At 36.5% G+C, this 15,030-nt stretch overlaps 2 protein-coding genes across 2 annotated transcripts in view; one reads left to right on the top strand and one right to left on the bottom strand.

Annotated features, from left to right (window-relative positions):
- Positions 1–5,340, bottom strand: part of LOC140158065 (inositol polyphosphate 5-phosphatase OCRL-like) — a 41,300-nt gene extending 35,960 nt beyond the window's left edge. The window contains 3 exon segments of the mRNA XM_072181313.1: positions 4,964–5,044; positions 5,047–5,090; positions 5,312–5,340. Of these exon segments, the coding sequence (XP_072037414.1) occupies positions 4,964–5,044; positions 5,047–5,090; positions 5,312–5,340 (154 nt within the window).
- A 3,972-nt stretch (positions 5,341–9,312) lies between these two features.
- Positions 9,313–14,296, top strand: LOC140158064 (uncharacterized). The gene is made up of 4 exons (XM_072181312.1): positions 9,313–9,340; positions 9,467–10,252; positions 10,389–11,156; positions 14,103–14,296. The coding sequence occupies exons 1-4, from the start codon at positions 9,313–9,315 to the stop codon at positions 14,294–14,296; spliced, it is 1,776 nt and encodes a 591-aa protein (XP_072037413.1).
- Positions 14,297–15,030: the final 734 nt, after the last annotated feature.

The raw sequence follows: 15,030 nt of genomic DNA, 5'->3' as shown, positions 1-15,030 counted from the left end.
CAGTGTTTACAGATACACACACACCCCTATTCACCCCTGTAAGCACTGTTTGTACGATTGTACCATCTCCCAATTTCCTTTTTAATTTCCCTTTTTTTTTTTATTTCCCTTTTTTTTTTAATTTCCTCTTTTTTTTTTTTATTTCCCTTTTTTTTTTTTTTCCCCTTTTTTTTTTGAATTTCCCCTTTTTTTTTTTGAATTTCCTTTTTTTTTGAATTTCCTTTTTTTTTGAATTTCCCTTTTTTTTTTGAATTTCCCTTTTTTTTTGAATTTCCCTTTTTTTTTGAATTTCCTTTTTTTTAATTTCCCTTTTTTTTTTTTAATTTCCTTTTTTTTTTTTTGAATTTGCCCTTTTTTTTTTTTGAATTTCCCGTTTTTTTTTTTGAATTTCACCTTTTTTTTGGAATTTCACCTTTTTTTTTTGGAATTTCACCTTTTTTTTTTTAATTTCCCCAAGTAAAATAAAGTTTGGCAGAGCGGGTTCGAACTCACGGCGCAGGGCTTTGGATACTCTGTGGGCCTCGCGCCTTAGACCAGTCGGCCACTTGTCATATTGTTATGCTTTTGAAAATTATTTGAACATATGGTCGCAACTTCAACATAGGCCTACCACGTGACAAGCAAAGGCAGAAAATGCGGAGAAAATGTACCATATTTTGGAATTTTATTTGTTAAAAACATTAATGTGTATTAATAGCGCTCAATTGTCGACAACTCCGCCAATAATAAACATGATAAATGGGCAATTATTATACATGCATTATCGATTTGAACTCGCTAGGCAGTATGGCGCACCGCTGCTACGTGCTATAATACTCCTATATACCGGGCCGGGATACCGGTATATACATGTGGTTCACATTATAGAACCTGCCATTTTTCGTGCATACACGGTCTGGATTTTCGCAATTTATAGGATAATTACACGTAGGTCCCCCAAAGTTTCTTCCAGTTATTGAAGTGATTATATAATGACATGATGTTGCATTCAATAATATAAGCCTACGTAGCCTATACTTTACTTTACCTTTACTGTCACTATTATAATTATATAAACTTTTTCATAACCATTTTATACTAGTATTTTGATGTAATAAATATCAGTATAATTTCGAGTTCAACTGAATGCTTTCATCATGATTAATAACATGTTTTATTTATCAAAAATCGACTATGGCATAGTCTAGGACCTACGTAAAATTTTCATAAAATTTTTACCATCAATAGAGTGTTAATTTTGACTAAATTCAGAAAATATTTTGGCGTAGGCCTATATAATTATAAAATTGAAATAAAATTCTCTGCCTTGATTTATTTGTTTGTTTATGTATTTATTTAACAATTACCGGTAATTGATTATTTGCTTATTTATGTGTTTATTTATCAATCAATGAATTCTTTTATTTAGGCTGTTAATTTATTGATCAATTAATGATTTATTTTATTTATATTTATTTCTTTATTTAATCGTTTTCATTTAATAAATTAATTGATAACAACCGTATTCATTCCAATAAGCGCCATGCCCCAATATAAAGCGCCCACCCAGGGAAGCTTAGGGATTAAGTTTAAAATGTAGCTCCTGGATGACCTTTGACCTCGGATGACCTCGATTTTAAGTTTTACGTGTTCCCCTCATATCAAGGATTCCACCCACCAAGTTTGAGCCCGATCGGACAAAGTTTGAAATTTGACCCCCTCCATAATGACCTTTGACCTTGGTTGACCTCGATTTTATTTCGGGAATATATTCCCCTCGTATCAAGGATTCCACCCACCAAATTTGAGCCCGATCAGACAAAGTTTGAAATTTGACCCCTCCGTAATGACCTTTGACCTTGGTTGACCTCGATTTTATTTCGCGCATTATATTCCCCTTGTATCAAGGATGCCACCCACCAAATTTGGGCCCGATCGGACAAAGTTTAATTTTTTGCTGAATATGCATTTTTTTTGCGAAATAATTTCCCTTTTTTTTAATTTCCCTTTTTTTTAAATTTCCCGATATTTTTTTTTGATGTGCGTATAATGTTGCAGCTAGTGGATTCATGTTAGTATACCATGGGGAGCATTAGCCTTAGTCAAGGCTTCGTCCGTACTTTATATTTGAACACAGCTGTCCAACATGGATAGCGCTCGCATAGCGTTCTATTTTTTTTTATATCTTGGCCTATAGTGAAGACAAAAATTACATCCAAACCTAGTAAAACAATCCGAATCCAATAGAGTGATCACGAGGCTTATATTAAAAGAGGCCTAATTTGAATTAGATTAGAATAATAATTGTTAATAATTTATTAAATATTTAGACCCTTCCACTGTATAAGTCTTTATTCGGCCTATAGCTAAAGCCACAATTTCTCCGTGTTCATGGTGTTCCAAAATCTAAAATCCGTCTTGCAAATTGGACGATTCCGTGATATTCTGTGTCCACTGTAAAGCACTAGGCCTATGGCCAGAATCTTGGATCGTAGGCCTAAAATTAATGCTAGAATTGATTGTTTAATGGTTGATTACTGCTAAATAATCACTTTTCTTTGTTTTATTTTACAAATCAACACAAAAGTTAGACATTTTATACAGTTTTTCACTATTTGGTGGCATTTTCAAATTTCCCTGAGCAAACCCCGACATAAGATGAGTTTTTAACATCTTTTTAAACATAGTTACATTTTTAGCAGCTCTAAAATATATAGGCAATTCATTCCATGACGTGGAGCTGCAATTTCAAATGACTCATGTGCTCTTATTTTGTTTCTTGAAGAAGTTGCATGTTTCCAGATCGAAGAGTAGGCCTACGAGTGGGAACATAATTTGAAAGAAGTTCAGATAAATATGACGGAGCAATAGGCCTATCATTATTACATTTATATACAATCAACATAAGTTAAACAACAATTCATTGGAACACAGGAAGCCAATGCAGTTCCTTACCAGTGTCTTATTAGTTTGTCACATAGGCCTAATAGTCATAAAATAGCTCTATTAAATAGTACGAATATGCCGTCCCTTTACATGGCAATTTTAATGGCGATTTTAAAACATTTGGCATGTGCAAAGGAGGGGGGGGCAGGCCGAGAAGGGAAGCAAGCAATTTTTTTGGCACGCCTTGGGAAAATTGCACCCCCCCCCTCACCACGGGCCGGGATAAAACCACTGCGATTTATATACTAGTATTCTTATGGTTTTCCGTGACTTGAAATAAGTCTACGGCCCTAGCACACAGGCTCCGGCACAGGCTATATCAGTGGTGTAAATAATACACACACATGGTCTGACCACTGACTTCTACACAGTGGGTCTGTCCATATACTAAACTCAACCCAGAAAGTATCGAAACGATTATAGATGGTCAGATATATCGAACTGAAATATATAACAAAAACTTATTTAATGTATATAAAGCGCAGCTTTCTCCTGCGCATTTTGATACCTCTTTTGTTGCTCTAGGATATCATTTGGTTGAGTTATGGGCGCTTGAGTAACTTCAAGTCGTATTTTGAAAGTTGCACTTAGCTCCTATTCAAGCCAAATGCGTTGTACTGTTACCAATAAATACCATTGCTTTTGTCCGCCGAATCCAGGCAGTGATAGACAGTGATGGTGGGCACACCAAGTATTGAGATGTCAGCAGAAAGGGTTCATGAGATAAGTCAGAGATAAGTAAAGGGTAGCAAGTATTGAAGTTGGAAGTCGAAGGAGTAAAATAAAGTAAAGTTCATGGTTTAATAAACAGAGCACATCGGTGTCCTTTGTCTTGATTTTGTGTGTGTGTGTGTGGGGGTGTGTGTGTACACGACGAACGCATTTGGCTTGAATAGGAGCTAAGTGCAACTTTCAAAAGCCACTCAAAGCCACTCAAGCGCCTATAACTCGACCAAATGATATCGTAGAGCAACAAAAGCGGTATCAAAATGCGCAGGTGAAAGCTGCGCTTTATATACATTAAATAGGTTTTTGCTATATATTTCAGTTCCCGATATATCTGACCATCTATATTCGTTTCGATACTTTCTGGGTTGAGTTTATATCCATGGTCTGTCACACGTAAAGACTACTGTCACAGTGCGAGCAAATTCTTGGATGGACAACTATTGAGTATGTGTCTCGGCCAAGATTCTGCTTTGTGAGAAAATAAAAGGGAATTAAAAAAAAGAGGAAAATAAAAATAAAAAAAAGAGAAATTAAAAAAAGGGGGAAATAAAAAAAGGGAAATTAAAAAAAGAGGAAATTAAAAAAAAGGGAAATTAAAAAAAAAGTGGAAATTAAAAAAAAGGAAATTAAAAAAAGGGGAATTAAAAAAAGGGAAATTAAAAAAGTGGAAATTAAAAAAAGGAAATTAAAAAAAGGGAATTAAAAAAAAGGAAATTAAAAAAAAAAAAAAGGGGAATTAAAAAGGGAAATTGGCGGAGATGGTACACGTATGTTTGTCAACTGGGGACAATTATTGGCGAAGCAGGGAAAAACATATGGTTCAAATTTTTTGCCTAATCTGGGACTTCTATTTTACACCGAGGTATATTTAGAAGTGGGAAGGTTTAATCGTAGTGAGCGTTTGACAACTGAGGTCATCCCCAGTTGTCCTGTCCCCAGACATATTATGCAAGTACACACATGCATATGGCATGGTGACATTTTCCCAAAAAATCATAGGTATAGGTTTTCCACCAACTTTGGCAAAAGTTGACATTTTTTGGTTGCAAATGTGTGGACCACCTCAGCAAAACTAAATCCTGGTGCTGCCAATACAGCCAAAACATGAGAATGGGGTATTCCTGTTGAAATCCATATACCCTCTATGGAAGACATGACCCTAATCTTCCACACAGGGAGTTTGGATTTCAAATGGGGTTACCTGAATGGGTGACTCCATTTAAAATCTACATCTGTATAGGGGATTTAGGACATGTCTTCCATTATAAGGGGTGTATGGATTTCAACTAGGATAACCCAAAGCTCTTACCATTTGTAGCCTTCTTAAGATTGGTGAAGAAGTTGGAAGATTTGGTCTCAAAGGGAACCTCCACCACAAAACTATCCTCACTGTGTTGAGTCGAACTTGGATTATACTTTGGTCCTCAGCTCTGCCTCTGAGATAGAGAAAAATAGGCAAACATTTGTATCGATACAAAAACTCGGATATAAAGTACAAACCCGGTCCGTCTCATTTACATTGGTTATGTAAACACACAGAAGACACCAACAAATTAAAGTTGTACTTTGATGACAAACATATTCAGAATAAGCTTGATCCATGTCTGCTGAAATGGTTGGTTTTCTGTATATAGCGAGTTGTCAGGACTGCATTTACATTGTAATAGATTGCTCTATTTCTATCATGTTTTCTATAAGCACATACAGGGAGCATTTATTACTCTCTTATAATGGGATACTCCAGTTGAAATCCATACACCCCTATGCAAGGCATGACCTTATAATCTTCCGTACAGGAAGTGTGAATTTCAAATGGGGTTACCCAAATGGGTGACTCCATTTGAAATCTACACCCCCCGTGTGGGATATTAAAGCTATGCGATAGAGAAGGTATGGATTTCAAATAGAATAGCCCAATATTCTGACAAAGAAAGAGATATACATGTACACACACTTCTTCCAGCTCCTGACATGTAACCTTATACAATAACAGTTGGTTATTGCACTACAGCAAGTTGCACATGGTGAAACTAAATACAATAAATACAAATGTTGCTGATTTCATTGCTCCACAAACTCATAATCACTGACATGAGAACCTAGTGATGACACTGGTAATAAAGTGCAGATATGGAATGCTAGAACTTTACAGTACATGTAACTATTTAACTTATTCCAACTTGGTAACAAGTCTCCACTCTGTATCCAGGTACTGTATAAAGTTAATAAGGAAGTATATTCATCCTACAGTATTACATGGTAGAATTCTTGTTGTAAATCAGATGCAGCTACAGTGTGCAATGAGCTGCATCCAAAAACTAACAGCGGGCACAGGTAAATTTTCTTTCTTTCTTTCACAGGTGACCGGCCATGAACTACTTCGCTTCAGTGAGCCCATGAACTCCCTAAAATGTCAGATTTTTTTATTTTTTTGCCTGGGAAAATTAAGACTTGGATGAGTTAATAGCACACATTATCTATGTATAAAATAAAGGCAGGCAGAGCTATTTTTTTCTTTTTTGCACAGATGACCAGCCATGAACTAACTCTGCTTCACAGTGGCGTAACTAGGGGTCAACGTGCCCAGGCGCCACCCTTAGAGGCGCCAAATTGGCCGATTCAGCGCCCTCCAAGCGTTGAAAGTCAAAATTTTCATGTGCTTCGCGCGCATTTCAGCACAAAATCAATTGAAACAAAATTTTAAAACCGATATTCAACTTCTAGTAACCAAAATTAATTAGTGGTATTAGGCCTTTAATATTTGTCCAAAATTTCGAGCGGAGATTGTTTTAAGAATTACAAGCATCTAAGATATTCTCGGGGGGGGGGGCAAAAAGAAGAAGAAAAAAACATGGGGCACTTTTTTATTGTTCCTTTGGAAAAAATCAAGACTCTCAGTTGAATTAAAAATTCTCTCCCATTTACCTGCAGATGTCAACATTTCGCCTTATTTTACAAAATTCCATCTTTATGTGCAAAATTCATTTAATGAACCAAAATTAAGCTAAATTTTTTCTTTCTTTATGTACTGAAGTACCAACAGATTCTGGAACAAATCATGTCAATCTTGTACACACATCTCTACTGTTTCATACTGTGATGGAACAACTCATTAACTAATTTGCAGAGCTGGGAAAAAGAAAAAAATTATTTTAGATTTGCCAAATTTCTCTCCATGATTTTTTTCAGGAATACATGATAGTAATCCCAAAATTTCCCTCCAAATCCAAAAATGTCCAGGAATGTGTTCTTTTAAAAACACTTTCAAAAATCAAAATCAGTAATATTTTCCATACAAAATCTGTATCCTTTAGCATTTTCAGCATTTCAGTTCAGTAAAATAAGCACAAAATGCTCAAGGAACAATTTCTTATTTCTCACAACATTCAGTTTGCTTACCAAGATAAGAATGAAGCAAATTTCAGAGCCTTTCTATTTTCATCTTGCTAAGGGGAATTCCCTTCCAATTCTGGTTAATGATATGCATGTAGGCAGTTTCTTGATAAGATCTATTTGTTATTTAGGATGCCTAATGCTTGAGGAAGGGAAAGGCATGCTGGTTAACCCTTGTTTTATTCATTCAGTTTCATGTGCATTTATTTAATAGCTGCCATCTATCCAGATAACACAAATCAAATGGGATAGACTTACCTAATCAATCCTAGCTTGGACACCTAAAATCTAAATGACCCTTACCAGCCCCAATACTTGTTTTGTATTTAACCCAAAAGACTCACCACCCCCACCATGTACACCTTCATGGCTCGAAAAAGTGGGGAATTTGGGAAGCTCCTTCCCAGGAAATGTTGGCGTATGGAGGGAAATTCTGGTATTTGGAGGGAAATTGTGTCTTTTTTGTGTATTTTAAAACATGCTATAAATTGGGAAAAAATTAGCTTGCTTCCCGGGAAATTAAAACTTTTTTTAAAGCCGGGGCTGTTAACACCTTCATACTTGATGGACATAATATACACAGGTGCTCAGTGTCTTATTAGCTAGCCACCCGTCCACCTGTCATTTTGGACAGGTAGTTTGCTCCTGAGACGGGTAAAATAGTGGCTGTGACTCATAACGCTAAATTCTAATGCTTGAATTTAGTGAAGACCACAAAAATATATCACAGTTACATGTATTATCGCAATAGCTATGAACTGACTGAACCCCCCAGAAGGGGCAGAGGACAGATTAACTGTTTTAAACCATTGTTCTTTCTATGCTGAAATACCAAGTGTTTCTTAGATGTTTCACCATCTAATTCCAGAAATGTACGGTACCCCCAAAAAAAAAAAAAAGCTTTTTTTTTTTTCATATCTCAGATTTTGTTCTTTTATGACCTATTTCAAAAGTTCTAGTAATTTCCGGAAGATTATCATCTCTAAATTGTAATGCTCATGACAAAAGACAAAAGCTTTGTGATATGCAACAGAAAATGCTTAAGAGGAGCTACTGGTGATATAACCAAGTGGGCATCATCTGCTAAGGCATGACGTACACATGCCTCATGGACACAGACAGACAGCCTGTTATTTCCTTTTACCTTCCACAAACATGGTTCTTTTGAGCTGAAGGTCTATAGATACATGTACATTGCAGGCCTACACATACACATGTATACGTGAGCCATTCCAACAAAAGCCAGAACATGTTGCCAGATATGTTTTCGAGTTCTAGGCTTCTAAAGATGACATTCCCATAAAAAAAAATTGAAATTCTTTATTTTGAAAGTACAAACTAGGCGGTTACCGCACCATAGCTGAACCATGTGGCTTGCAGTATATTGTGGTATACCACTGTCCCCCGGGTCACACCTTCTTGGCATTTCGAGATACATGTAGAGACCCAAAATAGGAATATTTTAATACCAGAGTCTTGTGAGGAGTAGCACCTGCGGTGGGGAAATTATTTGGATTATATTTTTACTTTTTTTCTCTTTCATTTGACACCACTCGGGGGTCATACGTTCTTGGCATTTTGAGATATGAAAAGGACCCAAAATATGAATATTGACCCAAATCTTATGAGGAGTGTTACCCCGGTGGGGAAATTATTTTATTATATTCTTTACTTTATTCACTTTCATTTGACACCACTTTCGGGGTCATACGTTCTTAACATTTTGAGATATGAAAAGGACCCAAAATATGAATATTGACCCAAATCTTATGAGGAGTGTCACCCGCAGTGGGGAAATTATTTTTATTATATTCTTCACTTTTTTTCTCTTTCATTTGACACCACTCGGAGGTTATACCTTCTTTGGCATTTTGAGATATGAAAATGACCCATATGAATATTGACCCGGGACTTATGAAGAGTGGCACCCCCAGGTGTGGAAATATTTTCATTATATTCTTTATCAGTTGTACTGGCCGCAACGTTGGTTGCTCCAAGGTACGTGAATCTGGTTGAATAGATTGAACTTATTCCCTCATTGTATGATTCCCAGATGATTGAGAGTATTCACAATTTGTTACTGAAAGGATTATGGCAAGGATTGCCTTATATTGACTAGAAACCTTGAGAAAACGGGCGAGGAAGATAGCGAGTTTTTCGCAATCACCTACGGTTCACACTCCGTTGTTTACAATCGGAGTTAACACCCGCAGTGTGAGACTGAGTTCCAATATAAAAGGTCCCGTGCAGATAAAATCATTCGCGATGCGGAACGGAAATTACTCAACGAACAGTAAGACAAATTAACTTTACCATCAATAATTTGAACAAAAAGAAAGAGGCGATTTCTCGTGATTTAAACGATCAATTACCCCGGGAAATTTACAATCGAGTCATCGAGTTCACGGAGCATGCGCAGTTAGCCCAACACATCCAAATGTCAAGGAAAGATGGGTTAAGAACCTATCGGATCGCAGTATTTCTGATAGTGAATGCAGTTTGTTAGAGAAAGGACTGAATTACGCGGTATCATCGAAGCGAATTGAAGGTCGTCAAATTACTGAGATCATAACATCGACTGAGTCGGCGATTAGGAGTTCCAAATTGGAATATTCTAGAGCGGAGGAACTGAGACAGCGGGTGAATGCGAGCATTTTAAGTGCAAAACCGCCTAAATCTAACCTCACTAAGAGTGAGTATTTAGCCGTTGATAGTCTCAAGAAAGACGATTCAATTACTATCCTCCCAGCTGACAAGGGTAGATGTACAGTGGTTCTGAATTCAAAAGACTATGATCAGAAAGTAAAGACACTCTTGGAGGATACTAAGACCTATACTCCTTTAAAGAGAGACCCTACTGGCCCTTGTAAGAGCAAAGTTACTGCGAAACTTAAAGAATTACATGAGGACGGTGCAATTGATGTGAAGCTTAAACTTCAATTAAACCCCACAGCGGAAACCATCCCAACATTCTATGGTCTTCCTAAGGTTCACAAAGCTAATGTTCCTTTACGGCCCATTGTGAGCAGCATCGGTGCTGTTACTTACGACATCGCAAAGTTTTTAGCAAAGATCCTAGGGCCGTTAGTCGGTAAATCTGAGCACCATATTCTTAATTCCAAAGACTTCGCTGATAAGATTAGTGACTTATCGCTGGAACCCGACGAGACAATCACATCATTTGATGTTACGGCACTCTTCACCAGTATCCCCCCGGTTGATGCGGTGAAAGCGATACGTGAAGTGTTGAGACAAGATACAAGTTTGCACGAACGTACTGACTTGTCTCCGGATCAGTTGTGTGATTTGCTTCAATTATGCCTGGATAACACCTATTTTAGCTATGGCGGTCAATTTTACAAACAATCGCATGGTTGCAGTATGGGTTCACCAATTTCTCCGATCATTTCCAACCTTTATATGGAGAACTTTGAACGCCGTAGCATTGTCGACGTTTGACGGTATCGGTCCATCCAAGTGGTATCGTTATGTCGATGATACCTGGGTGTTAATTAAAGCCTGTGAACTAGATCGGTTTTTCAACCACATAAACCAAGTTGACCCCAATATCAAGTTCACCCAAGAAGGCTTATCAGACAACAAGCTCGCCTTTCTTGATTGTCTCGTTCACGTTGCGGAAGGCCTTTCCCTGTCAGTATCTGTTTATCGAAAACAGACTCATACTGACCAGTATTTGCAGTTCGACTCAAACCATCCGCTAATCCAGAAACTCGGTGTGGTAAAGACTCTTTTCCATAGAGCGGAGACCATTGTCACCAAGGAATCCGAAAAGAAAGCGGAACAAGATCACCTGCGTAAAGCTCTCCACCATTGTGGCTTCAAGAACTGGGCAATTGATAAAGCCCTGAACTCAGGTGGAAAAGACGGTAAAGAGCCCACCAAACATTCCAACAGTAATTCTGGTAGAACTGCAAGTGCTACAATTCCTTACCACGGTGATTTATCAGAGAAACTTAAGCGCATATTCAGAGAGTATAATATCACAACTCACTTTAAGCCAGTCAATACCATACGCCAAGCCTTAGTCCACCCCAAGGACAAGCAACCCAAAGGCAGGCAGAGTGGACTTGTATATGGTCATTTTCACGGTAAAGGGTGTAACTTTTGACTTTTAGGGTCAAAATTTCGAACCACTTAAATATGTTTCTGTTTACTGAAATCATGCATAGAAGCAACTTAAATTCCAGTAAAATAATGTTTCAAGGCTTAAACCTTTTGATTGCTGATAAAAAAATTGACATTTCCATAACATTTTGGTTAAAATCTAAGAAAAATGTATTTTATATAAGCTCAGAAAATTATGACATGAAAGCTGGAATACATGTGAAATCCCATTCCAAAGTAAGTCAACAGATATAAGTTAAATTTTATACCATGTTTTGCTATGTTTGTAATTGCAGTTTTGAAAATTTTTAACATCAAGGGTCATTTGCAATGGAAATTTTCCAACCTTAAACATATTTTTTAAGTTTTAATTGGGTTCCTAAAATAATTTGAATGTCTAACTTCATGTACAGATACTACTTGATGAAAGGAACCTCCCAGCCAAGTTTCACAGAAATTGGAGTTATTTTTTAGAATTGGCAATTCAAGCGATTTATGTTTCGGAGGCTTCAGTTAACAACACAGGTGATCATAAAAGTAAAATATTTGGCTAACTACTACAAGTTGACATGAAAAAATAGGTAAAAAATATCACAATTACCAATTTTCATGCTTTGCTTCTAAGTATTGAATTTCAGTTGTGACAAAATTAAATTATCACAGCAAATCATTTTTCTTGTTTCGGAGGCTTCATGTTAACAATAGTAAAACATTGCAGAAGTAGTTTTTTTGAAAACAACACTGTTGGGATCATCTAAGCTGTTATTTTCTTGTGTGTATTGAATCAATGATTCTATGCGGCAGATATTGTAGATTTATAACATGGTAATTTTTTCACCCATTTGTTTTATATGGTGTTAACTTGCATGTGAAGCCTCCGAAATGGGCTTTCTTGGGTATCAGTATATTTTTCAAACATTAACCATAATATCAATTTTTTTTAAATTTATGACATTCTGCACATATCATGTAACAATTACAATGCAGATATCAATATGGAACACACCAATTTAGATATGCATAGATGATAATTAACCTTATTGTTGTTTCGGAGGCTTCATTTGTTTCGGAGGCTTCAATTGTTAACGGAAAGTTTGTATTGGGTCCCATTTTCAAACGGTGATATATATCTCCACGATTTAAAAACAAGTGACTTGAGGATCTACTTTGCTACATTTTGATAAATAGATTGGATGAGCTCTTTTATTTATATTTGCCCAAGCTTGCTGAACAGTTTGTTTCGGAGGCTTCAAAAAGTTAACGGAAAAACGGCTCTTTGAAGTCAAGATTTTATAAAAAATTTAAAAGCTTGCAAATCGACTAATTTTTTTTACCCATTTCAAGTTAAGATATCAACTGTTATGAATCAATAAGAAGTGAAGAAATAACCAACAATTATCAACCAAAACTATACCCACAAAGTTTGTTAACAATTGTTAACGGAAAATGAAGCCTCGAAGCGACAAATATCAAGTCCGGTTCTCAAAAATACAGGGCTTTTCACAATTAAATCTAATGTGGCAGTGTTTACTGAACATATGACTGTACTTTCAGGATAAGAAAAATTATCCATGAACTAACTGAAGAAAACACAGGGTTTTACAAAAATGTCACTGTTTTTTTTTTTTTTTTTAAATGGCAATATTAGGTACATTTAAGCCTGCTAAAACTAAACGCAGTAACTCCCGAAGATGATTATGCTACCCAAGGTAGCTGCTAAGTAGATGACTTATGTGGCCAAAAATCATGGAATTCTGTGGCTTTATTAGAATACTACGGATCAAAATGTTAAAAATCCAAAGTTACACCCTTTACCGTGAAAATGACCATATGGTATTCAGTGCGCGGAGAGTTTCAATTGTACTGACACTTATATTGGAGAAACATCTCAACCCCTTAAGAAACGGCTAAAACAACATCAGCGCTCTAGTTCGGGCCCGGCTGAATCAGCGGTTTATACTCACCTTAAAGCCCGCAAACACGAGGTGGACCTAGAGGGCGTCAAAGTCCTCGACCGCTGGCTGCGGTGGTACTGAACGGGGAGTGAAAGAAGCCATCTGGGTGCGAGCAGAACAACCATCCCTCAACCGTGGTGGAGGACTCAGGAACAACCTCTCACACGCCTGGGACAGAACCATCAGACTCTACCTCGCCAAATGATGTCACAGGGTGACGTCATCGGTTCTCAAGGTGTTTAACATCACAACCCAGCTGAAGGTCAGTGGTACTGGCCGCAACGTTGGTTGCTCCAAGGTACGTGAATCTGGTTGAATAGATTGAACTTATTCCCTCATTGTATGATTCCCAGATGATTGAGAGTATTCACAATATATTCTTTATGGTTTCCTCTTTCATATGACACCACTCATGGGGGTCATACCTTCGTGGCATTTAGAGATATGTCCAATTCAGACCAAATGGTTAGTCAGTTAGTAAGCTACATGTAGTAAGCTAGTAAGTAAGCCAGTAAGCTAGTAACATACACTGATGTAGGCTGATACCATTTCATGTTTCAACAAAAAGAAGTAAATTACTAATAATCAATAATTAACAGTTGAACTAAGATAAGCCCTATTCAATCTTGTGTAAAGCAGAAAACAAATTGGTCCATTTCATCACAGAATAGCAATTAGGCAAAAATAGAGAGGTATCATTTACAAAATCATCTTGAAATGTATTGATGCTATTTATATAATTTTGATATCATTTTTAAAAACTTTATTTTGTCTAGTGTATACATTTAAATTCAAATCATGTATGAATTGTTAAAAATGTGACTTGTTCCTGGTTTTGTCAGAGTGGGTCACATAGGATGCTTCAGTTTTTACACAAAAAATATTTCACCAAAAACCCGCCCAAAAGCCGTGCCCAAAGGAATTAAAAGCTCAGGCTTATACAGTATTCGTCCACATTTTGGGATCCGCATACAGGTGAACTTAAACAGCAGCTAGAATCCATCCAAAGAAAGGCTGCAAGTAATTACAGGAAAACCAGTAGTCCAACAAGCATGATGGCCGAACTCGAGTGGGACACTTTAGAACTCAGACGCAAAGTAGACAGACTCACCCTCATGCACAAAATCACCAGTGGTCACTGGTCAGGCAGCCATTCCGGAGCAAATTAACGTTTCTGCAGCCTGTCAGACGTCACTCCAGAAACCTCCACACAAAAGCTTTTCAAAGCCAACAGTTTTAAGTTATTTATTTTTTCGACTTTGGGTGTCCCAGGACCTAGACCTAAATGCTAGGATCATTCATGGTTGACCTAAAAAAAAAAAAAAAAAAAATTCAAGATGTTTTGTATTTTAATATGAAAATTGATACTTGGTATTCATGTCATACTCTATTAATGATTTCAAAATGCATTCAAATTCAATGCATTTTGAAATCATTAATAGACTATGACATGAATACAAATTATCAATTTTCATATTAAAAATACAAAACATCTTGAATTTTTTTTTTTTTTTTTTTTTAGGTCAACCATGAACGATCCTAGCATTTAGGTCTAGGTCCAGGGACACTATAAAACCGGAAAAAAAAAAACTTAAAACTTTTTTTTTTTTGAAATTGAGTATAGTCCCACCCCCAATTTTGAAAAATGTTCACCCAAAACGGGGTGGGACTATACTCAGCCAGCACTGTACTATTTGATATCCTAATGATTTAATTAACATTTTTTTTTTTGATTGTTGAAAATAAACTTCATCTGACTATAATTTACAATGTAACATGTTATACAATATGTACATGCACAAACTGTCAATACAAGCATTCATCCTGCAAACACAAAAATAACTTTCGGAAACATGCAGTAGAAATAAACTTCATGGTGCACATTGCATTATAAACTCACTAT

Source organism: Amphiura filiformis, chromosome 7 (assembly GCF_039555335.1).
Source record: "Amphiura filiformis chromosome 7, Afil_fr2py, whole genome shotgun sequence".
Taxonomy (NCBI): Eukaryota; Metazoa; Echinodermata; class Ophiuroidea; order Amphilepidida; family Amphiuridae; genus Amphiura; species Amphiura filiformis.
Note: the sequence above shows the minus strand (reverse complement) of the source record. Positions and strands in the feature narration are given on the sequence as shown.